This window comes from Podarcis filfolensis, assembly GCF_964270895.1.
Source record: "Podarcis filfolensis genome assembly, chromosome: 1".
Classification (NCBI taxonomy): Eukaryota; Metazoa; Chordata; class Lepidosauria; order Squamata; family Lacertidae; genus Podarcis; species Podarcis filfolensis.
In genome coordinates this window covers 13,451,544-13,479,075 of record NC_139604.1, presented here as the reverse complement: position 1 = coordinate 13,479,075, position 27,532 = coordinate 13,451,544, and the positions used below count along the sequence as shown (strand labels likewise).

At 46.3% G+C, this 27,532-nt stretch overlaps 1 protein-coding gene and 1 long non-coding RNA gene across 5 annotated transcripts; both read right to left on the bottom strand.

The window, feature by feature from the left end:
• Nucleotides 1-1,380: 1,380 nt before the first annotated feature.
• Nucleotides 1,381-4,744, bottom strand: LOC310743677. The gene is made up of 2 exons (XR_014539164.1): nt 4,475-4,744; nt 1,381-3,610 (listed from the first exon to the last, which is right to left on the bottom strand). It is a non-coding gene; the product is annotated as an uncharacterized lncRNA (long non-coding RNA).
• A 2,359-nt stretch (nt 4,745-7,103) lies between these two features.
• NABP1 (nucleic acid binding protein 1) lies at nt 7,104-27,002 on the bottom strand. 4 transcript variants are annotated; one of them, XR_014538785.1, is made up of 8 exons: nt 26,263-27,002; nt 25,735-25,873; nt 15,764-15,835; nt 12,828-12,903; nt 12,028-12,097; nt 10,180-10,260; nt 7,339-7,456; nt 7,104-7,252 (listed from the first exon to the last, which is right to left on the bottom strand). XR_014538785.1 is itself a non-coding variant. In XM_083573228.1 (7 exons), exons 1-7 carry the CDS (start codon nt 26,351-26,353, stop codon nt 7,218-7,220), a joined length of 564 nt encoding a protein of 187 aa, XP_083429354.1. In that variant the 5' UTR covers nt 26,354-26,927; the 3' UTR covers nt 7,104-7,217. The 4 variants fall into 4 exon arrangements, 2 of the variants coding, with proteins under 2 accessions (XP_083429354.1, XP_083429353.1); XR_014538786.1 differs by having other exon boundaries at nt 7,339-7,447; nt 26,263-26,927; XM_083573228.1 differs by lacking the exon at nt 7,339-7,456 and having other exon boundaries at nt 26,263-26,927.
• Nucleotides 27,003-27,532: the final 530 nt, after the last annotated feature.

Below are 27,532 nucleotides of genomic sequence, written 5' to 3'. Positions count from 1 at the left end.
CCATCTCTCCTCCCTGCCTCTATCTCCCTGTCCATGTTGCCATTTTCCACCCCAACTGACTGCTTGCAGAGGGTTGGCACATGAAAGTTGGATGAAAGTTGGGTGCTTGGGTTGCAGGTTCTTCCTCCCCCAGAACCTGCTGGTTTGCTTTGCTGAAATCCTACTGTAAAAGTGCATAAAATGCAGATATTCCCGTGCTTCACAATCAAACCACATTCGAGGCTGCAATCAGGCAAGAGCTGCACTTTCACTTTGCCTGCTCAAGCTGATTAGCTTAAATTAAATCTCATGCCAATCAAGCGGGGGTGAGGCGGAAAGAGCAAACAATTCCCTAACGCATAAGAGCGTCTTATTCCCCCCCCCCAAATAACAGAAGAAAAAAGAAAAATAGATGTAAACTGCTATTTATTCCAGTTCCTCTTCACCACTCCTGATTCTCAAAAGCTCCTTCATCTTGACCAACTTCCATGCATTTTCAGAATGGCTCCTTAAGGGCAGCGAGACCATGTTGATGGGTTACACTGAACAGAGCAAACTAGGCAGTACGGTACTACCTTGGTTTTCGAACAGCTTAGTTCTCGAACATTTTGGCTCCCAAACACCGCAAACCTGGAAGTTATTGTTCCAGTTTGCGAGCTGTTTTTGGAAGCCGGACGTCTGGTGGGGCTTCCACAGCTTCCGATTGGCTGCAGGAGCTCCCTGCAGCCAAATCAGAAGACGCGCTTTGGTTTCCGAAAGTTTTGGAAGTCGAATGGACTTCGGGAACAGATTCTGTTCGACTTCCAAGGTACAATTGTACAGTGGAACATCAGTTTTTGAATTTAATCCATTCTGGAAGACCATTCAGCTTCCGAAAATCATTCGGAAACTGGAGCAGTTACTTCCGGGTTTTAAGTGTTTGGAAGCCGAAACATTCCAAAACAGAGCTGAAAGCTGCACAGAGTGGCTGGGGCAACCCTGTCAGATGGGCTGGGTACAATTATTATTACTCAGAAGTAAGTCTCACTGTATTCAAGGGAGCTTACTCCCAGGTAACTGGGTAAAGACTATGCAGCGTTACACTGCAGTCCTAACCATTGTTACTCAGAAGTAAGTCCCACTGAGTTCTTACTCTCTGGTGTGCTCCTGATCAGTCTCAGTTTCCATTAATTATTAATTGTTATTATTATTACTAAAAAAAATAATTCACTCCATTTATTTTTGGAAGGTGTTGTATACAATCCCTTCCCTCGCATATTTTTTCTTTACGATCCTGTGAGGTAGGTAAGGCAGAGAGGCTCAAGGTGTATACGTGTGTGTGTGTGTGTGTGTGTGTGTGTGTGAGAGAGAGAGAGAGAGAGAGAGAGAGAGAGAGAGAGAGAGAGAGAGATGATGATGATGATTTATTTATTTATTTATACCCCGCCCATCTGGCTGGGTCTCCCCAGCCACTCTGGGCTGCTCCCAACAGAATATTAAAAACATGATAAAATATCAAACATTTAAAACTTCCCTAAACAGGGCTGCCAGATCGTTGTTTATTTCCTTGAAATCTGATGGGAGAGCGTTCCACAAGGCAGGCACCACTACCAAGAAGGCCCTCTGCCTGGTTCCCTGTAACCTCACTTCTCGCAAGGAGAGAACCGCCAGAAGGCCCTCAGAGCTGAAGGCCCTCATCCACCGCTGAATGATGACGGTGGAGATGCTCCTTCAGGTATACTGGGCCGAGGCCGTTCAGGGTTTTAAAGGTCAACCAACACTTTGAATTGTGCTCAGAAACGTACTGGGAGCCAATGTAGGTCTTTCAGGACCAGTGTTATATGGTCTTGGTGGCCACTCCCAGTCACCAGTCTAGCTACCGCATTTTGGATTAGTTGTCGTTTCCAAGTCACCTTCAAAGGTAGCCCCACATAGAGCGCATTGCAGTAGTCCAAGCAGGAGATAACCAGAGCATGAACCACTCTGGTGAGACAGTCTCATATGTTTATGTGTATATGACATATACCTTCGTTGGAGATCAAACCCGGGAGAAGCTTCCCAGTTTCGAAGAGAATGTCCCTATTTTCATCTGAGAAACGTTAGCGGCTATGCCATCTCTCTAGGGAAAGCCAACACTTTTAAAACAGAGGTTGGGAAACTTTTCTCAAGCCAAGAACCACTTTGGCTCATGCAATACCTTCCAAAGGTTGCAGGCTAACTGAGGCTGTGTGGCCAGAGCAACAAAACAGGACCTTATGCCTCCTCTGAGCCAGACAAAAGTCAAGGGTTCAAAACATGCACACCTCCATCCCCTTTCGGGCAGGTTCAGAGGCATGGTTGGAGTTCACATTCACATTCCAGCCAGACAAAAGCACACACATTTTGTTAAGAGCTGATAAAAATTCTATTTAAAACCCAGCAATATTCAACATACAAACATACATGCATCACAAAATATAATAATGTATAATCTTCAGATAACATGGAGATCAATGCCCACTGCAGTCTCTTTCAAATTGTGTTTCTGTTTCTCCTTTGGAGAAATAGGATTCTGCAATCCATAATGCTTAAACAGCTTTTACCTTCTCCTGATAGAGAAACGTGCCTTCAGCTGAAATAACTATCCCAAGAGACGCTGTTGCAGGCATCTAGCTAAGCGTTTCCCCTCCTTACTCCTCAGATGTGGAGCCATGCAAAGCAGAAGACAGAACTGCAAAACGAATGCCACTTAGCCCATTTCCCAAGTGAGAAATGGGGGTGTTACTCCACACGACATATTTAAAACTAGTTTAAAAGCTATTCTCTCTTCCCAGGGAACCTTGGCGACTGTAGTTTGCGCTGGGGGAAAGACGAGTGAGGGATCTTTAACAGAAAATGCTCAATGCATCGCCAAACTACAGCTGCTACGGCAAATTAAGTATGTGGCAAATCTGTGGGCTGGATCCACTGAACGCAAGAGTCAAACTCAGGTCTTGTAGAAGGACTTTCCTGGTTTCTCCTCTCCCCTATTACAGCATACCCTCCAACATTTCTCTGACGAAAATAGGGACATCCTATTTAATAAGAAGAAGAAGACCCCATCATCTGATTGGGTTGCCCCAGCCACTCTGGGTGGCTTCCAGTATATATTTGTTGTTGTTTAGTCGTTTAGTCATGTCCGACTCTTCGTGACCCCATGGACCAGAGCACGCCAGGCACTCCTGTCTTCCACTGCCTCCCTCAGTTTTGTCAAACTCATGCTGGTAGCTTCGAGAACACTATCCAACCATCTCGTCCTCTGTCTTCCCCTTCTCCTTGTGCCCTAAATCTTTCCCAACATCAGGGTCTTTTCCAGGGAGTCTTCTCCTCTCATGAGGTGGCCAAAGTATTGGAGCCTCGGCTTCAGGATCTGTCCTTCCAGTGAGCACTCAGGGCTGATTTCCTTCAGAATGGATAGGTTTGATCTTCTTGCAGTCCATGGAACTCTCAAGAGTCTCCTCCAGCACCATAATTCAAAAGCATCAATTCTTCGGCGATCAGTCTTCTTTATACAAATATTTAAAAACTTCCCTATACAGGGTTGCCTTAAAGTTGTATATTCACTTATCTCCTTGGCTCAGGGGTTGCATAACTCCATACCCTCCAACATTTATCCAATGGAACTACGGATGCCCTAAGGAAAAGCGGGACATTTGGGCATCAAATCAGAAACCAGGATGGTTTTTGTAAATCCGGGACTGTCCCTGGAAAATAGGGGCACCTACAGGGTCTGTACAACCTGCTGGGCCCCAAAGCCACTCCTTTTAGGGTCAAGGGGAATAGGAAGTTGCCTTGCACTGAACCAGACTGTTGGTCCAGTACATGGACTGGCAGTGGACCTTTTGCCTGCAAAGCAGATGCCCTATGACTGAGCCATCATGGCTGTAACATCATGCTGCCCTTGCATGAACAATACCGCCCTTCCACTTGTGGCAAACCGCCTCGGGACCCAAGCCAGCATGTGCACACACAATCGCATTTTCCTACACGATAGGACAAGTCAATAAAAAACTGCAGGGGTCTATAGGTACAAATGGCCGATTTGCTACAAAAGCCTGAGCTCATGGGCTCAAGAAATTTGGTGGCAGAAGAGCAATCTCTCTCTTTTTTTTGGTAATGCTGGCATCAACCATGCAACCGTACACCACTAGAGGGAGTATTCAGGCTGACATTTGGCAATGCTGAGCGAGGGATGGATATTTATGTTGTTACTGATGCTTGCCTAATGTAAATACTGTATTTTTTGCTCTATAAGACTCACCTTTTTCCTCCTAAAAGGGGGAAATGTGTGTGCGTCTTATGGAGCGAATGCAGGCTGCGCAGCTATCCCAGAAGCCAGAACAGCAAGAGGGATTGCTGCTATCACTGCGCAGCTGTTCTGGCTTCTGAGATTCAGAATATTTTTTTTCTTGTTTTCCTCCTCCAAAAACTAGGTGTGTCTTGTGGTCTGGTGCGTCTTATAGAGCGAAAAATATGGTAGTTTCGCAGTCTGCCCTGCCTGTTTTAACACTTGGAACCATGCACCGTTCAGATGTGGGTCTACCATGTCGCAAGTCCCAATGCCCCGCTCCCCATTCCTGAAAGCCACTGAGAAAAGGCACAACCACCCTGCTGAAGTCACCAAGCAGCTCCCAAACAAAGCTGTGTTGCAACAATGGCCTCTAGAGGAGGGGTCAGCAAGCTTTTTCAAGCAGGGGGCCGGTCCACTGTCCCTCAGACCTTGTGGGGGGCCAGACTACATTTCAGGGAAAAATAATGAACAAATTCCTTTGCCACACAAATAACCCAGAGATGCATTTAAAATAAAAGGGCACATTCTACTAACACAAAAACACGCCGATTCCCGGACCGCCTGCGGGACGGATTTAGAAGGCGATTGGGCCAGATCCAGCCCCCGGGGCCTTAGTTTGCCTACCCATGTTCTAGAGCAGCGGTTCTCAATCTGTGTGGTCCCCAGATGTTATTGGACTACAACTCCCATCATCCCTGAGCTCTGGCCTTGCTAGCTAGGGGTGATGGGAGTTGTAGTCCAACACCATCTGGGGACCCACAGGTTGAGAAAGGCTGCTCTAGAGCGGTGAAAACTACACTCGACTGAACTAAGGAAGGTGGTCATGGCAATATTTACCAGTGGCAATATTTACAAGCAGTCCTATTTACACAAATCAAACCCCAGGAGAATGCTGCACAGATAAGGCATCGCCCCAGCTTCTACGAGCAGGGAGCACTGCTCCTCAATTTCCCTCCCTGCCCCATAATAATCTTATTTCAGTTTGCACACCAGAGGAAGCTTCTTACCAAATCCGCTCTGCGGTTGCTTTTTGGTCTCTGGAAATCCCAGAACGGTAAGAGCAAGCACAAACTCATCTATTCAACTGTTACTGCCACTTCAGGTTTTGAGACAGTGAAGGGAGGCTCAAATGTCCACATTTATGTGCGCTTCCCTTTTCCTATTCCAAGTTAGGGGGCAAAGGGGCGATTGTGTGAGGAGAGAACAGCGAGTTCCAGACAGTCGTGTTTTTTGAGCATTTCAGCTAAGAGAGCTCTGCCGCCTGCCACTGAGCTGCCTCTGGGGGGAAAGGCCAACACTATTGTGTCACAGAGGCAGGCAGCTATGCAGCCTCTCCCATCATTCCCAGGGGTAGGCGAGGACACAGATGCTGGCAAGCCTTAACCGCTCCTTATGGGGCAGAATGAAACAGGCTCAGCCTTTGCGTTAATGAAGCAGCTATTTTGAATAGGTCTTCCTTACAAGTATGGCTGCCTTGTCAGAAGAGAGGGCATGCCAGGTATATAAAAAGACACACCTAGGTTTGTGCATTTAAAAACGTTCAGTTTTTAAAAAGTCCTATTGTGTGCAGTCAGTGCTTTCTTTTCTTTAGTAAAAAAGGTACTGGAATTCACCATGAAATTGTTACAGTAAGTGGCACACTTTAAACATTTGGGGGCAGGGAAAAGGTGTCAGTACTGCATATTGTGGTACCTCTGGTTACTTAATTCATTCCGGAGGTCCATTCTTAACCTGAAACTGTTCTTAACCTGAAGCACCACTTTAGCTAATGGGGCCTCCCGCTGCTGCTGCCGCACCGCCAGAGCACGATTTCTGTTCTCCTCCTGAAGCAAAGTTCTTAACCCGAGGTACTATTTCTGGGTTAGCGGAGTCTGTAACCTGAAGCGTATGTAACCCAAGGTACCACTGTACTCTCAAGTACAGTGGTACTGTGGTTCTCAAACGCCTTGGTACTCAAACAACTTGGAACCCAAACACTGCAAAGCCGGAAGTGTTCTGATTTGGAACTTTTTCCGGAAGCCAAACATGCTGTGTTTTGAGTCTTATGCTTGCGATCTGAGAGCCACACTTCCATTTTGAATGTTACGCTGAGGACTGTCTGATTTTGCCATTTATTTTGCCTTTTTGTTTTTGCAGTTTTTTTGTTTTGTTTTTGTGACTGTGTGGAACTCAGTTCAGCTACTGATTGATTGATTGATTGACTGCGGTACATTGTTTATTGCTTTCATTTTATAGATCAATGGTCTCATTGAATAGTAAAATTCATGTTAAATTGCTGTTCCAGGGGTTGTTTTTAAATGTCTGGAACAGATTAATCCATTTTGCATTATTTTCTGTGGGAAAGCACGCCTTGGTTTTGGAACGCTTTGGTTTTGGAACGGACTTCTGGATCGGATTAAGTTTGAGAACCAAGGAACCACTGTACCCCCAGGAAAAAAAACAACACTGGGCTGGGTATTCATTTCACAATGATCATGGATGAGGATGTTAACAACCCTCTGAAATACAGAAAGTTGAGCTCTGTTGACATCTAACCATCATATTTTTAAATGGTGTTACTTTTAGGGCAGCCTTTTCCCAAACTTAGTGCCTTCTAGACTACAACTCCCATCAAGGTCAGAAAGCCTGGGAGCCCCGACAAGAACTGAGGGACAGCAGGCTGAGGAAGACTGCTTTAGGGAGCAAAAGTGAACAATGGTAGACAACATTAAACAATGCTCATTGTCACTGAAACCTATCCTAGCAGAATTGTTCAACCTTCCTCTATGTCATGAACCAAGCAACTATCAAGGGTTAGACAGGTTTTTTTCTTCCCATGTGGGGCGCTGAGGCTGTATTATGAGCGAGAGCCATATGTATTCTTAGCGACTACGTAACAGGGAGCGGGGGACGGAAGAAATATCCAGAAGTAAGGCTGTCAAAAATAAGTAGAGGCTCCTCCTGTGTCGCCTCAGCCCAAGTTCTCTTGGCTTGATGCAGTTTCCCCTTAAGAAAATTTAAAAGAACAAAGTGATTAATCAAGGACAGCAAGACATTTAAAATCTGGAAATACATATGGATATATTACTAACCATAAATATATTCTTGGGTTCATCTGCGAAATGGTGTCTTCCCAGAACAGCTCTGCCCTTTCTTTTACCAGAACATCTCTTTAAACATCAAGGTTTCATTGAGCTGGTCCTTACAACACTCAGGACAAAGCAAACAGAATATGCCACTGAAGTCAAGCAAGTTTGCTTCTCCTCCTCACAAATTAGCGATTTCAACCATGTGCGATGCTTCTAATGTATCCGTTTTGTGAGCAGCCGGCATTTGGGCTCAGAGCATAGCTTATCCACATGTAATTAAACAGGGTGGGTTAGCTGGCAAGTTCACCCTAAAGAGACAAGCTTCCGTTGTGCCAGTCTCAACCAGCGCCCCTTTGTTTTGATATTTTATACTTTACCTGTTTACGATGGCCTGGGAACTGGTGGTTGTAAACCAATGAACACTTCAAGTTCCACATAACCGGGAGGCTATTTCCCAGTTACCCCCAGATCGCCTCTATCTGAGGGAGCCAGCCTGCTGTTGCCAAGACTCCCAAATCCCATCGGCTCCAGCCAGCATGGCCAACGATGAGGGAGGGTGGAAGTTGAAGAACACAGTGTTTGGAGACCACCACACTGATTACCTCAATGCCCTTTAAGTGAGCAGACACAGCTTCGCTCTGAGTCGCTGCTACTGAAGAACTTGTTTTGGAATGGCAAGCTTTCCAACAGCGCCCACTTACTGAAGCACAGATCAGAATTTTGCAGGATCACAATGCAGGCAGAACTAAAACCCATGCTTCATTGCTGTATTTTATTTATATCATTAATGGTATTACTGCTTTCTGTTTTATAAGCAAAGGAAGCCTTTGTAAACAAGAAAGATGAAGATGGCAAAAACGCTCATCAAAAGTTTGCAGATTAAGAGTGATGCCAGGCAAGGAACACACCCCACACTCCTATATATTCTTGGAAATATACGTTAGTTGATGAGACCTGCTTCCAAATAAGCATCGTTACAGATGAAATCAAACACACACATTTCAGAGCAGAAAATGATCTTGACAAGGGGCAAAATGGTGGGGTTTTTTGCTTTTTGCTTTACATGGTTAGTGCAACTTTTATTTATGAGGTCCGCTTCAAGAATATAACAAACAAAAAGAGAAGGAAAAACAGTCATTTTTACAGCATTTGCATGAATTCCAAATAAGATTTCTCTCCCCCCGCCCCCAAACAAACAAAAAGGATTGAAAATAATTCTAGGGTTACCCAGTACAAAGACACACAGAGAATGCTTACAATATAAAAAGGGAAAACCGCACATATTTTGCATGACCCCGGGAGTTATTTTTCCCCTTTCCGAACTCAGCAGCTTGAAAACAATTCGCACCAGGCTGCCCTTTCTAGAAACTGAGGTATTAGCTCTAGAAGCAGAAAGCGTTGCGTGTGCAAAATGGCCCTTGGGAATTTTGAGGGCGGCTCTCGCAAAAAAAGCAAGCATGCTGGCACAAATCGTATACACAGGTTTCGTTTTAGTTCTTCGCTCCAAACACACTTTGCACCGGCTGAAACCATCAGCAGGATATAGAGGTAAAACACTCCCTGGGCTGCAAGGGTGAGGTTGAATGCCCCCCCCCCCAACTAAATACACACACTTGTGGGATGGAGGGCTCCAAAAAGAAAACCAGTGTGTCAAGAAGAACAGCTCAAGCCAGATTAATGCCTGGCATACGGTTTCTCTGTGTATGGGGATTCCCTTCGTCTTTCTCCCCGCACCGCTCTCAACAGAATAAACTTGAAATCACCATCCGTCACTGGGGGGGACGGGACCACATTGGCAGGGCTGACAAAAAATGGCCGATTTATGCAGTTTGCAGAACCGAGTGGCAAAGAATCTCTCTGGCCTCTGAGAAGCTGTGCTTTATGAAAGCCGTATCCTACTGGATCTTCAGATGCCATCACAGCTTCCATGAAGGTCAATTGCAAGCCATCCAAGAGGCACATTAAGAATTTCAATTTGTTTCTCGCGCAGCAGCGCCTACTGAACTAAAGAGGCGGGCTTTGCATTCCTGGAGAGAATTTGGGATTTTAAAATAGATCCTGGAGAAGCAGCACGCATAGTTTGGCACGAGACGGTCGGCCTTCTCTAGTCGAACGCAGCCACCATCACTTACCCCACCCCACCGGAGGGAAAACACCAGCCCCCTTTTTTATACCACCATTGGGCAGATCGTCTCCACTTCTCACAGGGCAATTTTAATTCACACAGGTTAAACAGAGCAGTTGCCCCTTGTTCCATCTGCCAGCCTCCATTAGCCGCAATGGGAGTTGGTCAGGACAGCAGAAAGACAATATTAACACACCTTAAGGCTAGGCAGTTCAAACTTAACCAAAAAAAAGGAAAAGGAGAAGAAAGGAAAAACAAGCATTCAACCACACTCAAGGTTTGTTTTGGAAATGAACATCTGATGCACAACAAGGAATCCCAATTTCCATCTACGACCCTTATTTTAAGACATTTCCCCCCCTGGACTCATGCGGTTATCAGCAGCTTCACTGGGTTTTTCAGCCTGGGGGGAACATGGCGAAGAGAGAGAAAGGTGTGTGGCAGGGAGGAAATCCTCTTCTCTGGACAACAGAAGGTAGAGAACTAGTAGACCAAACTTCACCCCCCCACACACACAGTTAACCATAAATAAAAGTGCAATTAAGTGTTCAAGTAGGGCGTATACAGAGTTTAGGCGGACAAGTGAGTCTTTTGGCCGGGTCATCTTTTTGAGGCTCTGCGGGGATCCCTCCCGTTACTCATTGTGCTTTGTGGGGGGCGTGTGTGATTGGACGGCACTGAAGGAGGGGCGGGTCCCCGCCCGCCAACCCTCCCAGTACCTGCATAGGAGGAGGAGGAGGAGACATGATTATAAGTAGATGATACTCCGCTCAGCTCAGGTCCTGCTGGCAAACCATTTCCTACAAAAGCAAATAAGAAGAATAAAAGACAACACAGAGACACAAGACATTCGCGCGTCAGACATTCTAAGCTGCAGCTTCTTGGTCCCGGAGACTGCTTTGCATGTATAGGAAGCTGTCCTCTCTCACAATTCGCTGAGCGTTAGAGGTTGAGGTGAGCTGGGAAGGTGTCTGCAGAGACCACAAAGTCCCTAACAGCAGCTTGCTTTGCCATCCACATGCCAACAGTAACCAATGACAATGAGAAAACAAGGGAAGACATGTGTTTTGGTGTCTTAGCAGCAGGAGCAGGAGCAACTTCTCCCAGCGCTGTATAAACCCCAGATATAGCAAAATGCACCGGGATGCTGCTGAAACCTGCACAATAAACACACAAGACGTAACCGGCTGTACTTTTGAATAAATTAGGTATACTACTCATTGTATCAAATTGTAGATTTCAGCGGAAGTCTCTTAAAGTCCAATAATCCACAAGAAGGGTTGTTACAGATCCACAGAATCCTTTCACAGAGTCTAAGGTAAGGATTTCCAGAATATTAGCCGTGTTTCGCCATCCTAGGCTTCATCAGCAGAACAGGAATATGTAATATTACAGGATAGTGGATCTTATAGCATAGTAGTGGTTGCAGTAACACTTACTGTATGAGCAGACAGGTGGAATAGACACTTATACATACATGGACCTTATGCATGAACTGACTAGAGAATGAACTGATCCACTGGGTCTTCTGCTTTTTCCGTTGAACTTTATGAGACTTCCGTTGAAATCTACAATTTGATACAATGAACAGTATACCTTATTTATTCAAAAGTACAGCCGGTTACATCTTGTGTGTTTATTGAGGATGTTTCACGTAACCATAGGTTGTTTGTTGTTGTTTTGCTGAAACCTGCACAGCGCTCAAAGGAAATGGGAGCTTGACTTCAGTAGAAGGTGGCAACGCAGCATCCTTTCAGCTTGAGAGGGATCAAAAGGGGACTGACCAGGAATAATCCAATCTGGGCAAGCCAGACTGGATTGCTTAACTAAAGAGACTCAAATGAATCTGCAAACTAGCTTCCTGTTGGAAGGGGAATGTGTTCTGCTACTTGACTCACTAGCGTGAGTGAGGAAGAATGGTATTTAATCAATATAGCCTCTCCTACTATCCACAACATTCCCACAACCCCCAGGTATCAGCTTCTCCACACCCTACCTGCTGTTTCCTCCTTCCTGTATGGGAGTACCATCTCCCAAGAAGCAAGACAAACACAAAGGGTAGTTGGGGGAACCAAACTTTCTTGCCCCAGTACTGCCTGACGACTCACCCTTCCCAATCACCAGGTGCCCTTTAAGCCACAACCTGAGCAGGAAGGTTGCTACAGGCCCAACTGTGCCAGACTGAGCAGTCAGAGGGGTGGGGGCGTTAACCCACAGCTCAACTACTTTCCTTCTGAATCCAACCCGTAGGCCCAGTTTGGATGTCAACGCTAAACCTGTGTTTTAACATTACAAGAATAAGCACGCTTGAGCATGAGGAACAAACACACTTCCCTCTTCTGGCCCGGTCAGAAGAGACAGGAAGCATCCGATTTCTGGTTTAAGCCCGAACCAGCTTAAAACTGGTTTCAACTGTGGTTTGTGGAAAGCTGCAGAGATCGAACAATAGGCTTCCGATCTTTGTTCCCGTAAACCATAGTTTAAACCTGCCGCCGCAGGTGTTCCTGAACCTTTGTTTCCAAGACAGAAACTTTATTATTATTATTTTACAACGCACACTCACTTACCAGTAGGGCCAAAAGTACAAGAACTCAGATTAGTTGATGGGAGGGAATTGTTACTCTGCTCACCCTGGGCCTTTAAAAGGAATGGAGAGAGAGAGAGAGAGAGAGAGAGAGAGAGAGAGAGAGAGAGAGAGAGAGAGAGAGAGAGAGATTAAGACAACCATGGCACAGAAAGAACTGTGGGGGCTTGGATAAACAGTACAGTGGTACCTCGGGTTAGAGACGCTTCAGGTTACAGACTCCGCTAACCCAGAAGTAGTACCTTGGGTTAAGAACTTTACCTCAGGATGAGAACAGAAATTGTGCAGCGGGGATGCAAGGCCCCATTAGCTAAAGTGGTACCTCAGGTTAAGAACAGGTTAAGAACGGACCTCCGGAACGAATAAAATTCTTAACCAGAAGTACCACTGTATCCACAAGACGCCCCAAACATAAGCTAATTCTTGTTCCTCTTTAAGATGCTCCTCTCCTCCGAAAGGAGAAACCCACTCCTGTACAGTGGTACCTCGGGTTAAGAACTTAATTCTTTCTGGAGGTCCGTTCTTAACCTGAAACTGTTCTTAACCTGAGGTGCCACTTTAGCTAATGGTGCCTCCCGCTGCCGCTGCACGATTTCTGTTCCCATCCTGAAGCAAAGTTCTTAACCCGAGGTACTATTTCTGGGTTAGCAGAGTCTGTAACCTGAAGCGTCTGTAACGTGAAGCGTCTGTAACCTGAGGTACCACTGTATAGGCCACACTGTTAAGGGTTTGTCTGCACCTCAGTTGTGGATATGTTATGATGCTACACAAGATTGCACATACCACTTTGCTGGGCTGCCCAGGGTGATCCGAGCTGGGCTCACTGAAATTGGGGACTTCCGAGTACACCATGCAGAACCTGCAAAGAAAAACAAGCTGGTGAGAGGGAGTGTGGAGATTTCTTTCTTCAGCTCTCCTCATTTCCAGAGACCAGTGCATGCCTTGTTTTAAAATCCAGAGCCGCCACCCCTCAGTAAGGGCATTAGCACCAGATGCTTGACCCCCACTCCCATCCCAGAAACTACTAGACCAGGAGATATGAACAAGCCCAGCTCTACACATGCTCCACTTGGAAGTCTATCCTATCGATTCTGATGGAACTGGCACCCAAATAGGTTGATGCTCCAAGCATGGTAAAAGTTGTCCCCGCTGCTTCCTTTTGCAAGACCGCAAGTCAGCAGGTGGGTCACGCTTAACCGTCTATTCGTCTTCATAAAGGATACACAGCAAATATTCCGTTCATCGCCATAAAAGATACACAGGAGCAAGTCCTGCTGAAATAAAGAGGAGCTTGCATCGAACGAAGCACGCATAGGATCAGACCACGCAGAAGATGTCAGTGGCAAGAACCGATTGCAGAAGTTTAAAAAAAACCAGGAAGGCCTAAGAACGCCAAATCCATAACAAAGGCTGCAATCCTGTACTGTTAAGTTCCAACGAAGTCAAACGCTGCAAAGCAACAGTTGTTCTGCATTGCGGTGCGCTGTGCTATAAAGTAGGGCCCAACATGGAACCAGCCATGCAATTCTCAAGCATTTCTGAATCTGGAGAAAATTTACCATATTTTTTTGCTCTATAAGACTCACTTTTTCCCTCCTAAAAGGTAAGGGGAAATGTGTGTGCGTCTTATGGAGCGAATGCAGGCTGCGCAGCTATCCCAGAAGCCAGAACAGCAAGGGGGATCGCTGCTTTCGCTGCGCAGCCATCCCTCTTGCTGTTCTGGCTTCTGAGATTCAGAATAATTTTTTTCTTGTTTTCCTCCTCCAAAAACTAGGTGCGTCTTATGGTTTGGTGCGTCTTATAGAGTGAAAAATATGGTAGCTCCAGGGCTGTCAAGTGGCATTTGTCACCATCAGATACATCTTGCAGGCCTGCTTTGCATTTTAAGCTAAAGGAACCACAGGCGTCAAAACAGATCTAACCGTGACTTCTGGTTATTGTTCGTTCGATGCACCTTATTCTATTTTTAAAATAATTCCAGCTGCACAAGCAACACTCCACATTAACTACCAGGTGCAATCCACCTATGTCGCAGCACAGCTCCCACTAGCTCCCACCAGCAGAGCCATTTGGACTGGGGATGATGGGAATTGCAGTCCAGTTAAGGTGGCACCAGGCTGAAGACTGATCTAGCCACACTTAAGTCAGCTACATTCCAGAATCTTACACTAATCCTCTCAAAATGATATCACTCAGGATGACGAAAAGCATGGTTTTTAAAAAAAATTCTTGCAGTAATTTATTTTGAGATTAAAACACTCCAACGTCATTCAAATTAAGAGGCGATGGGGCAATAATTTTATGCAGTGATGGGAAATAAGATTTATTTCCTGAGTTAGTACTAACCCTAGACTATCCCCCCCTGACATTCCAATTTTGGGAAACACTCCCAATATAGCAGAAGCTAATACACCAGGCATAGGCAAACTTGGCCCTCCAGAAGTTTTGGGACTACAACTCCCATCATCCCTGGCCACTGGTCCTGTTAGCTAGGGGTGATGGGAGTTGTAGTCCCAAAACATCTGGAGGGCCGAGTTGGCCTATGCCTGTAATACATTATGAAAATGGCCTCAATTATGAATAATCAGGTATCACTTTCGGCAGATCAGACCACAAATGCTGCCATACATAGCCTTAGACAGACAACGTTTAACTTTCTGTGGCTAAGAGCCACAGCTCAGCAACAGAACATCTGCTGGGCATGTAGAATGCCAAAGGTTTAATCCCTGGTGTTTCTAGGGAGAGCTGCCATAGACCCCTGCCTTGAAACCCTGGGAAGCCAGCCAATCAGAGTGGATAATACTGAGCTAAATGAACCAATGGCCTGGCTCCCCAGCATAAGGTAGGTTCCTACGTCCTCCTCCTACAGCTGTAATGTTTTCACAACATTCCTCCGCATTTTGGCCTGATTCACCCTGAATGAACATCGCAGGCGCCTGGGGGGGATACAGGAAGTTGCGACTATCTGATGCAATGAAGCGTTATTCTGCAATTGCCCATCCACACAAGCACAGGTGCCCGGGTAAACCAGTCCCCAAAGTGACACATTCCAGCTTGCCAACAATGCTCAGCTCTCCGCTTCCAAACTTTCCATTACGGGTCTCGACAGACTGCCTGGTCACAACGGAGGCATATGCTCAAGAAAGCAAAGCAGCAGCATTTGCCCGTGACATCTTAGACCGCCATCACCCCAGAGGCTCTAGCTCGATGGAAGGGGGAAATTTACCTTTACACCCCTAGAGAGGCTGGCTCCCGCAGGAAAAGGCTGGAGCTCATTACCAGAGCCAGAATGTAGAAGCCTCTACCGTACCTAGCCTGTGGATTAAATAGAGGACTTCAGTTTTCGGTGCTGCAAGTCCTTGAAAACGACAATGCGTTAACCCACAACAAAGGAGACAGCTTAGGCGGCTGAACACTTACCTGTTCACAGGTGTACTTAAGTCAAGGCATTCAGGCCAGATGGATGCATGGCTGAGCAAGCCGTCTGTTACATAAGCAGGGTTCCCCACATGCTTGTCGGAAAAAATAATATTGAGATCGAGGAAAGCCAAACTGATCGGGAACAAGGCTCTTTGGGCAGAGAGTACTTTGCTAAACCCCAGAAAGCAACGGCAGGTTGGGCAGACGCTTGCAAGGCGGCATTTGATACCTACCGCTCCAGTCTGCGAAGCGCAAGGCTTCGAGAGCAACTGAGCGCACGTGTAAAGCGAGATACTCACTCCCCGATTTTCTGAAGCTCGCCTCCCCTTCCGGTGTAAAGCGTGAGACATCCTTTCCACAGAGACGCGTACCTAGCCAAGAGAAACACCAGAAGCGTTAGAAAGCACCGGGAGGGGGAATGTAATTAATGTCCAGGCTTGACCAGGGTTTGGGGTTTGGTGGCGGGGAGGGGAGGGGGTTAAGTTAAGCACATCTTCCTCTCAGAAAAAAAGCCAATGGGAGAGTGGACCACACACACCACCAAAATCAATAGGACTTTAGCGCTAACCTTAAGTGTGCAGCTTTCAGATTTCACCAGCACAGCAGCTTCTGGCAGGTCATTTCTTCCTTTCTTTTTTGAAATTGTTTTTATTTGTTTTACAGATATAAATTTATTAACAAAACCAAATACATATCCATATACAGTGGTACCTCTAGTTGCAGACACGATCCATTCCTGGGTGCTGTTCGCATCCCAAAAAGTCCGCAACTAGAGCAGCGCTTCTGCGCATGCGCAAAGCGCGCAGGATGCTTCTGGGCGTGTGGCGAAACCTGGAAGTATACACTTCTGGGTTTGCCGCGTTCACAACCCGAAAAGCCGCAACGTGAAGCAAACACACCAAGAGATATGACTGTAGAGAGATTTCTCTGAATTTCAAGTCTTCCCATCCCCTCCATGGGTCCTACAGTCAACGTTTTCAACTGCATATTATTTCATAGTCTATATTTTATCTCTCTCCATATTGTCCTTAGTATTTGTTACGTTACAAGTGGGATTAAAATCCTGCTAATGTTTTCATCTGCTTACCTCCTAAATAAATTATAATTTTTTCCCCATTCTTTCTTGAAGTTTTTGTGCTCACAGGTCATTTCTTAGTCAGATGCTCAAACCTTTATTGGCCTATGTACATGATTCCAGTAAGGTTCAACACAAACAAACAGCAACCCAATCATTACAAAACAGCAACACTGCAACTAATGTAGAATCATAGAATCATAGAGTTGGAAGAGACCACAAGGGCCATCGAGTCCAACCCCCTGCCAAGCAGGAAACACCATCAGAGCACTCCTGACATATGGTTGTCAAGCCTCTGTTTAAAGACCTCCAAAGAAGGAGACTCCACCACACTCCTTGGCAGCAAATTCCACTGTCGAACAGCTCTTACTGTCAGGAAGTTCTTCCTAATGTTTAGGTGGAATCTTCTTTCTTGTAGTTTGGATCCATTGCTCCGTGTCCGCTTCTCTGGAGCAGCAGAAAACAACCTTTCTCCCTCCTCTATGTGACATCCTTTTATATATTTGAACATGGCTATCATATCACCCCTTAACCTCCTCTTCTCCAGGCTAAGCATGCCCAGCTCCCTTAGCCGTTCCTCATAAGGCATCGTTTCCAGGCCTTTGACCATTTTGGTTGCCCTCCTCTGGACACGTTCCAGTTTGTCAGTGTCCTTCTTGAACTGTGGTGCCCAGAACTGGACACAGTACTCCAGGTGAGGTCTGACCAGAGCAGAATACAGTGGCACTATTACTTCCCTTGATCTAGATGCTATACTCCTATTGATGCAGCCCAGAATTGCATTGGCTTTTTTAGCTGCCGCGTCACACTGTTGGCTCATGTCAAGTTTGTGGTCAACCAAGACTCCTAGATCCTTTTCACATGTACTGCTCTCAAGCCAGGTGTCACCCATCTTGTATTTGTGCCTCTCATTTTTTTTGCCCAAGTGCAATACTTTACATTTCTCCCTGTTAAAATTCAAGTTTAAGTTAGTGTTGTATAGCATCCACAAACCCTTATTCCTAACATTAGGAAAGCTACCTTGCATTAGTCTGAATTCCACTCCCTACAACCAACCAACCTAGATCGAATTGTCTGATACCAGACGGAGGCAGTACAAAAGAACATGTGCAACTGGCAACAAAAAAAAGAGTGGCAAGATAAATTATTTGACGGTATTGAATAGGCTAGATTGACAGAAGCCATTATGGGTCAGTCCAAGCAAAAATTTCAAAAAGAATGGGAAAAATATAGAGAATACCTGAAAAAGCAGTGCCCTCAGATTAATACTTGGACTTGTTTCGATTTAACTTCTGCAAAATAAATCATGGTATAAAGGCTAAAGATAGAAAGAAAAAGGAGTAATAATGAACTAAGAAGGAGACAGTTTACCAAAAACGAAAAGAGAACCGTGTAGAGGATGAAGGAAGTCAACTGGAAGAAAAGAAGAATTGAAATTACAGTGGTACCTCAGGTTACATACGCTTCAGGTTACAGACTCCGCTAACCCATAAATAGTGCTTCAGGTTAAGAACTTTGCTTCAGGATGAGAACAGAGGTGCTTCAGGTTAAGAACAGACCTCCGGAACGTATTAAGTACTTAACCTGAGGTACCACTGTGTGTGTGTGTGTGTGTGTGTACACACACACACACACACACACAGTTGATTGTTTGATCTGTGTAAACTTGTGTATGTTATGTTTTATTTGTCTTTCATTGTTTTTTGTTCTTTGTTTTCGATTGTGCATTTTTGTGAGTGTGTGTGTGTATGTGTTGTAAAATAAACTTAAAAGAAAAGAAAAAAGAACATGCGCAACTGGTTCCATTTGTCTCTGTCCACAGGGACATCGCCTTTCTCTGAGCGGTGTTTCGCTTCTTGGTCCATTCATGTGCCCAAAGTTACGCAACTCTCTCAGAGGTTTCCTGGCACCAAACTAAGTTCTGTCGTTACTACAATGGTTGGATTTTAAGCATTCTCTCACACTCGAGGACTCACCCATTCATCCAATGGGGTGCCCCGCGCAATCAGACCATCTAACAGAGCTTTCCACTTCCCGCGATGGCCAACCAAGTGGCTTTTGAGAAAACCTTAAGCAGAACATAAGCTGCTGCTTTCCAATGGTAATCAGATGCATGGTGTCTCTGATTCTGGAGCTAACGCATTGCCCATCATGACTAGTAGCTATTGATGAACTGTTCCTCCCCTATCCTGTCTAATCCCTTTTAGTACAGCCACTGCTAGTATGACAATACTTGCAGCATCCATGCTTTCTCCTGGAATGGCATTAAAAAAAAGGAGTTTCCTTCACTTTAGAGCAGCATTGCGGGAACATCTGGAGGGTCTATCTGCTTCAAAACATGCTGAAAATTGTTCAGCCACTTAATCCTAACAGCAGAGCTGACACAAGACACCAGCAGCTTAATTTTTAGCAGGTGTTTTATTGCAGCTCCGATCTACCCATAGCTCTGCACATCAGGATTTTTATTTTTTTTGCTACTGTATAGCCAAAGGTTTTGCACAGTTGTGAGGGCTGGAGGGTTAAAGCTCCAGTTCAGGTGAAGTTAGGCACATTTAAGTGCCACGGCAATCAGTGGGATTTAAATTGGCCACAAGTAATTGGTCCCACTGATCTCAATGGTATGTCAGCATGACCAACTTTTAACCGAGTCGGGAGCATTTATTAAAAGCCATTTGCAACAACACACCAAGCGTTCTGCTGAAGCACCCTGTGTGACTTGCAAGACCATTCACTTTCATTACTACATTCTCTGAGTGTATGTATGATTTGTCCCTCTCTCGTACATGTGCATAGATGTATAAACACGAAAAGAGCACAAATCAAACATTGTCAAATGGGGACTTGAGACACTACTGGGGTAGAGAAACAAGAAAGCTTCCATTTACTGCAAGCGCAACAAAAGACATCCTTTGGCAGAATTCCCTATCTCCCACAAGTAAATCCTTTATACGTAGTGAATATTTGCCTGCAAGAATGAAAGTTTGTTTTGATTCATGTGCATGACCTTCAAACTTCAATTCATGTGCATGACCTCCAGCGGTTTTGGGACCACAACTCCCACCATCCCTTGCTAGCAGGACCATTGGTCAGGGATGATGGGAATTGGAGCCCCAAAACAGCTGGAGACCCAAGTTTGGGGAACCCTGTTTAGTTGTCCCTCTGTTTTGCATTTGGCAAAAAGAAAGAAAGAGAAAAACAGTTGATTGCTGGTTAAAAACCAAAGTTTGAAGGTCATGCACATGAATCAAAACAAACTTTCATTCTTGCAGGCAAATATTCACTATGTATAAAGGATTTACTTGTGGGAGATAGGGAATTCTGCCATACTTGGGTCTCCAGCTGTTTTGGGGACTACAACTCCCATCATCTCTTGCTACCAGGACCATTGGTCAGGGATTATGGGAATTGTAGTCCCAAAACAGCTGGAGACCCAAATTTGGGAAACCCTGAACTAAATGCTGCAAGGGGAAATGACATTTGGATTTTCACATTGCACCTTCCCCCACAGGTTGGGAGACCTGCTCAGGTTGGCTCTTAAAAGATCATTAACAAATGCAATTTTTATTTATAAAGCTAGTAAATGGACCTGTTCCTGAGGTTTGGCAATAAACCACTAGTAGGCATCCAAGATACTGTCTGCCTCTGTGCCACTAGTGTTTCTAAGGCTGTCACAGACTGCTAGCACAAGCGGTATACGTTTTATCAGTGTCCAAACAAGTAAGCCAGCCACTCTATATTAGCTCCACCCGTCAGTCACATATTAGTTCTGCTAAGATGACGCAAATGGAAAGTGACCTTAACACGGCATTTTGTGCCAAGTTGTAACTTGAAGAGATTACAAATGAGCCTAGGGGTGAAATCCAGTGACATGTGCATGCAATATAGGCAACCAGGAACTCTCCAAATGGCCTTAAATAAGCAGCCATTGTTGTATTTTGCACTGAAACCAATAATTAACGTTCTTGCTAGCCTGGCTAGAATGCGACACTGAGCCATGGTTTATGGAACTATGGCTTAGTGTTGTGAGCAAACCCGGCCCAGCAACTTAGCTGCGGTTTGTTTACTGCCAACAAACCATGGTCTGAAGCCATGGGTAGCTTGTTGACATTAAAAACCTTGGTTTGTTTTAACTACGGCTTGGTGTTATGCCATGAACCTATCCCTCTTCCTCAACCATGGTCTCTTTTGTCATCCCACCACAAATACTCACCAACGTTCGAAGGCATAAGGAAGAAGACGAAGAGAAAATTTTGGATTTGATATCCCACTTTATCACTACCCTAAGGAGTCTCAAAGAGGCTAACATTCTCCTTTCCCTTCCTCCCCCACAACAAACACTCTTGTGAGGTGAGTGGGGCTGAGAGACTTCAAAGAAGTGTGACTAGCCCAAGGTCACCCAGCAGCTGCATGTGGAGGAGCGGGGAATCGAACCCAGTTTCACCAGATTACGAGACTACCGCTCTTAACCACTACACACACAGAGACACTGGGAAAGAAACCAAACTTTGGCTAATCAGGCCATGGTTTGGCTGATCGCTTGTGGGACAACTCAAGATGATCTTACAGTTTGCAAAACAACCCATGGTTTAACTATGTACCAAACGGGCCACTGCGAGTTACTTTTCTGTGTTTGTCACATTTGTATCTAAGCCTTCTCCCAAAGAGCTCTAGGTGACAGGTTGACATTTTGTCTCCAGGAGAAGCCTGTGAGCTAGGTGTGGTTTTAGACTGGGAATAATTTGACCCATGGTCACTCAACGAATTTTATCGTTGATCATAGGTCAGCCCAGTCTAATTCCAACAAACAATATTCGCTCACCATCCTAGCAGTACGTGTGGCCTTGGAGACACTGCTTGCCCTCTGCTATTGTTATCATACACCTCATTAATCCAAAGGAAAAGGAACCGTTAAAGGGGTTATTTTAGCTTCTTTGATTGGCTTTCAGGTGACTATGGGAATCTGCCATCACCATGTAAGGAGAGAGAAGTTATGGCCCTAAGGAGGCTTTTAATGTTTTATGTTTTACTATGAAGAGAAGACTCCCTGGAAAAGACCCTGATGTTGGGAAAGATGGAGGGCACAAGGAGAAGGGGATGATAGAGGACGAGATGGTTGAACAGTGTTCTCAAAGCTACCAACATGAGTTTGACCAAGCTGCGGGAGGCAGTGGAAGACAGGAGTGCCTGGCGTGCTCTGGTCCATGGGGTCACGAAGAGTCGGACATGACTAAACAACAACAATGTTTTTGTATGTACTGTAAGCCATCCAGAGTGGCTGGGAGAAAATTATTATTATTATTACAATTATTAATAATAATAATAATAATAATACTTTTGCACAGACTAAATTGTAGCTCACAATGGGAATTCTATGACTCTTGAACACATCCCATTTCACTCTTTTACGAAATGATTACGCTTCCCTTTAAGATCAGACTATAGACTTTTGCAAAGAGGGTATTATTTTCACAGACAACGCTTGGTGCTTACAGTTTCAACATCATTCACAATAAAAGTACCTAGCGCTTTAGAATACCTTTGCATGTTCAAAGCAGATTGCAAACATTATCTCAGGAATCCTTACAACCTGCCTGCATAGAACATAGGCAAATGTGACCTCCTTTGCTGAAACCTAGAAAGCTCTCGCACACAAAATACAGGCAGGATTTTCTCCCTCTCTCAGAAATACAGCAGAAAAGGCCACCACCAATCTGAAACCTTTAAAATATTAAAACAAAAGCAACTGATCAACCCTCTGTGAGTGCAAGTAAATACACTTTTGGTTTTTAATTATGTTTAAAAAAGCAATTTGACACGGCAATCCCAGCAATCCTCTGGACTGTGTTTGTCACATGAAAATATAGCACATGCTTTTACTACTAATTGCTAGTTCTGCTTCTCTTCATGCTAAAGAAAACCAGCCTCTCCGCTGCGCACGGTGAGAGCTCATCGAAAGAGGAAGCAGAAAGAGTTGGTTGCTTTTTTTAAAAATTACATTGCGTTGAACCCTCGGTCCCCTAACAGATCAGATTTCAAAGCAGCATACAAGGCCATGCTGGCGTTTGTGACTTGTTAAGGCTTGTGCAAGCAAGCCCAGCTACGGCTTTGATTATCCAGAAGGAACATGCTCAGATCCACAGATCCTATTCTGCTAGGGAAACAGGGAAGAGGCTGGGGATAGCTGGCCCTGAGATTTTAACTGTGTAACAAGCCACATATTGAGCTACTTAAGCCATGGTTTTCCCGGTAGTGATGTATGGAAGTGAGAGCTGGACCATAAAGAAGGCTGATTGCCGAAGAATTGATGTTTTTGAATTCTAGTGCTGGAGGAGACTCTTGAGAGTCCCATGGACTGCAAGAAGATCAAACCTCTCCATTCTTAAGGAAATCAGCCCTGAGTGCTCACTGGAAGAACAGATCGTGAAGCTGAGGCTCCAATACTTTGGCCACCTCATGAGAAGAGAAGACTCCCTGGAAAAGACCCTGATGTTGGGAAAGATGGAGGGCACAAGGAGAAGGGGACGACAGAGGACGAGACAGTTGGACAGTGTTCTCGAAGCTACCAGCATGAGTTTGACTAAACTGCGGGAAGCAGTGGAAGACAGAAGTGCCTGGCGTGCTCTGGTCCATGGGGTCACGAAGAGTCGGACACGACTAAACAACTAAACAACAACAACACACTTTAGGGGTGCACCCTTTAAAATATAATAATCCTGAAGTATGACTGGTTTGCTTCTCAGGAAATCTGTGCTCCTGCCTCGTCATGTGACCAGGGATATATAACCCAACCTAGGGCCTGCATGACACCAGAGGTGAATTGTGTGCCTGTCATACAGGTATGGCACGCAGACAATTTAGATGGGTGAAGTGTTTGGAAGCAGATCCCTGTGGGCTGGGGAAACACTAAATGTTACCAACAGCAAAACCGCATGAATGAGTTGGAATGTTGCAGCGTTAATTTTTGTAATAATGAAAAACCGGGGCCTGGGGGACAGGAAGGTGTTTATGCAGCAGCTGCAAGTTGGGAGCGTACTTTCTTCTGCGGAACTCCAAAACAGCCCCTACCCAACGAGGTAATCTGGTTGTGGGGGGAGAAGAAAATTCCCCTGGCTCACACTGTGCCTTAAAGTCTTCTCTCATCTCCACAGGACTTTTTAGCATGGCACAAAGTGTGGGTTCTGCTTCAGCTATTACTGAACCCACTAAAATATGCCAAATTGACTCTTGGCCTATCCAGCTCAAAACAGAACGTACAGGAAAAGAGGGTGTCTCATTGCTTCCTTTAAGGAAAATAAGAAGCCATCAGCTTTTAAGAGATGACTCATCGACCAGTGTGGTCAAGGCTGCATCCTTCTGAGCCAAGCCGGATGTGACAGCAGCAAACCCATCTGTTTAAATCCTGGATCTGCCCCAATCATGTTCAAAGGAAGGGAAGGAGGGGTGAGGAGAACTGAGGAGTGGGCCTTGCTTACCCCAGTGGTTCCCTCTAAATCTAGCATCTGTAGAGAGGCGAGTGAGTTTGGGAAGGGGGGCTGGAAACATCCCTTTTGCTTTAAAAGCTAGGCCCCGACAGGTGTCTAAGGTCAGAAGAAGAGCACACGCACACTCTGCGTGCAAGTCGCCCTAGGAGCGCAGGTAAGCTGTCAACTCAAACTGAAGGAGCGTCTCCATCCCCATCGTTCTGCCCGGACACTGAGGTCCAGTGCCGAGGGCCTTCCCTCACTGCAAGAAGTGAGGTTACAGGGAAGCAGGCAGAGGGCCTTCTCGGTAGTGGCACCCGTCCTATGGAACACCCTCCCATCAGATGTCAAGGAAATAAACAACTATCTGACTTTTAGAAGACATCTGAAGGCAGCCCTGTTTAGGGAAGTTTTCAGTGTTTGATGTTTGATCGTGTTTTTAATATTCTGTTGGGAGCCGCGCAGAGTGGCTGGGGAAACCCAGCCAGGTGGGCGGGGTATAAATAATATATTATTACAGTGGTACCTCGGGTTAAGAACTTAATTCGTTGTGGAGATCTGTTCTTAACCTGAAATTGTTCTTAACCTGAAGGACCACTTTAGCTAATGGGGCCTCCTGCTGCCACCGCGTCGCCACTGCACGATTTCTGTTCTCCTCCTGAAACAAAGTTCTTAACCCGAGGTAATATTTCTGGGTTAGCAGAGTCTGTAACCTGAAGCGTATGTAACCCGAGGTACCACTGTATTGTTATTATTATTATCACCACTGGGTTCATCCAACCTGGCATTGCCGATTGGCAGTGGCTCTTCAGGATTCCAGACCGGGGGGGTGGGGGGCACACATGCCTGGAGATTCTGGGGCTTGAACCTGGGATCACATGCTCCAGAGCTCTTCCCTGCCAGTCAGAGGAGGCCAGGGTTGAAATCCCCACTCAGCCATGAAGCCCCTTGCTTTCTCCTGCCCCAGAGGCTAGGACTCAAGCCAATGGATTCAAGTGGCTAGAAAGCGGAATGGGAGGGAATATGCTTTCTTTGCACTTGAACCCATTGATTTGGGTCCTGGCCTCCAGGGGCAGGAGAAAACAAGGAGCTTGCTTGCTTAACCCACTATGACGGCCGTAGTTAAGATTCCTGCATTGCATCTGAAGGCAGCCCTGTTTAGGGAAGTTTTTAATGCTTTATTCTGTTGGGAGCCGCCCAGAGTGGCTGGGGAAACCCAGCCAGATGGGTGGGGGTCTAAATAATAAATTATTATTTACTTATTTTATTACTATTGCAGAGGGTTGGACTAGATGACCCTCGGGGTCCCCTCTACCATTCTACGACTCAATGGGTGACTAGTCACGGCCTCTCAGCCAGACCTACCTCACAGGGTTGTGGTTGTGGGGATTAATGGAGCAGGGGGAAAACTGTACTTGCCATACCTGGAGCTCCTTGGGAGAATTGGGTGGGGTTTTAAATGCAATAAATAATAATATAGGACCCAGCAAAAGGCAACTTCCTCTATATACACACAGCAAGGGGAAATGAGCACACTGGTTTCACCTCTAATCTGGCCCCGCGATATGCTGTTTTCCCTTCCCCTCCTCCTGCCACACCAATTACGATTCTAAGAAAGGGAGAGGAAGCCCAAAGCGTTAACAGGAACACACTGAGTCAGCCAGTTGCTTCAGCAACGAAACAAAAGAGAGGCTGCTCACTCGGCCTAACCCCACTCTCGGAAACACATACATACCCTTTGGTCAACCGGATAATATCTCCCGGCTGAATGAGGCTGCCAAGTTCATCCCACACTGAGATGAGGATGCTGCCTGACTTGTCGGCTACTTTGCACGACCGCACTTCATGTCCATCTTTGGTTTTAGTGACGCGGCCTGCAAGGGAATATGGAAAGGGTGGGGGAGCAGGGGAGGGGAGAGAAAAAGAAAGGTGGTTTGAGCAAACGTCCTTAGAACAAGGGGACACAACATCCTTTTGAAATTGCAACTTTGCCTGGGCGCGAAAGGACCTGCAACTTTCGCCAAAGCCCAGGGAAGGAGCCACTCTGGACCCTAAAAGTGGGTCTACTCAAGGACAGATTTAGAGAAAGTGGACTCAACTCTTTTCCCTGAAAAGTGGACACGTGTCAACTTCTCTCTCTCTCTCTCTCTCTCTTTCACACACACACACACACACACACATTTGCACACCTAGAACGCGGGCCAAGGAAGTCGGGGAGTGAAAAACAAACAAAAGCACGACAGTTCCACGGGACCCCACTTACCGATCTCTAGCACAATAAAGATGACATTTAAATTTTTCAGTCCGGCCCTTATGTCTTTTATGAGGAGGTATGTTTCGTTTGCCATGCTCATGCTGCTTTGCTTTTCAGGAGGAAGGCACGGGCGCTGCTGGGGCAGAGTGAGCAGGACAAAGCTCCCCCTTAGCCGAGAGGGACACTTCGAAAACAGGCCAGGGGTGGCAGGAGCTGTGGCGGGGGAGGGGGGTGGAAATTAGACGAGATCGGGTTTGACCAGCCCTTGGAGAAGGCAACAGTAATGTGCAATATACTCTGGGGAGGTCGGCGGGGAAGCGTGTTTATGAGGAAGAAAGGAGGCACCCACGGCGATCCCTCTTCCCTGAAACTGTTAAGCTCGCTTCTCCCTCTCTCAGCTGACCACACAAGCCTCGTAAGGCTGGACGGGTGAAGGAGGGAGCCGGGGCGCTGTGATTAAAACAGGCACGGGGCTTGGCTGCTGCTGCTGCTGCTTCCGCCGCCGCCGCCCCTACTGGCGAACGAGAAAAGGCACCTTCGCTATAGGCTCCCTTTTCCTCCCCTCTGCAAGAAAATCGGGGCGCTCTTTTTCTCTTTTGACTATTATTGCACAGCGAGTAAGGTGCTTCCTCCTCCTCCGCCTCCTCTCCAACCCCCCCAACTCGCCAGCTGCCCCGCACCCCAGCGCCACTTTCACATAAGCGCACAAACACGCCGCTTCGCCCTCCAAGCGCGCTCGCTCTCCGTCTAAAAGAAGCATGTGCCGGAGCCGTCGTTTTATATCCAGCCGGGCTGGACCATTTCCTCCACGCGGGGGGGGGACAGAAAACTCGCGTCGAAAGGTACGGAAAAGAGCGGCGGGGAGAAGGGAGTCAGAGACGAGCTCCGAGGCGTCGGTGTTTGGATCCTGCTGCGCCGGAGCGGTTCTGCTTCGTGGCCCCAAGGCGCCGGAGAAGCGCAAGGAGGGCGAAGAAGCCTCCCCCCCCGAGAAAAATGGGATGGTCCGTGGAACGCGGAGACACCAGAATGGAACTGAATGTGACAAAGTGCCCCGTAAGAGGCGCTGATTGGTTGGCCGCGATTCTTTTGTGCTCTGACCTAGAATATTTACAGTCGCTCGCCCTCCCGTTTCCCTCTTTTCCCCCTGCCTCGCTCTCCGGGGCAGGATCGAGCCTGTCTCGCCGGGAGACAGGACTGCAAGCTCATCATGAGCCTCGGGGAAGGCTCGCTGAATGGCTGGCTGTTGCCTTTTAGCGCGCTGCTGATTCCCCAGCCCCCA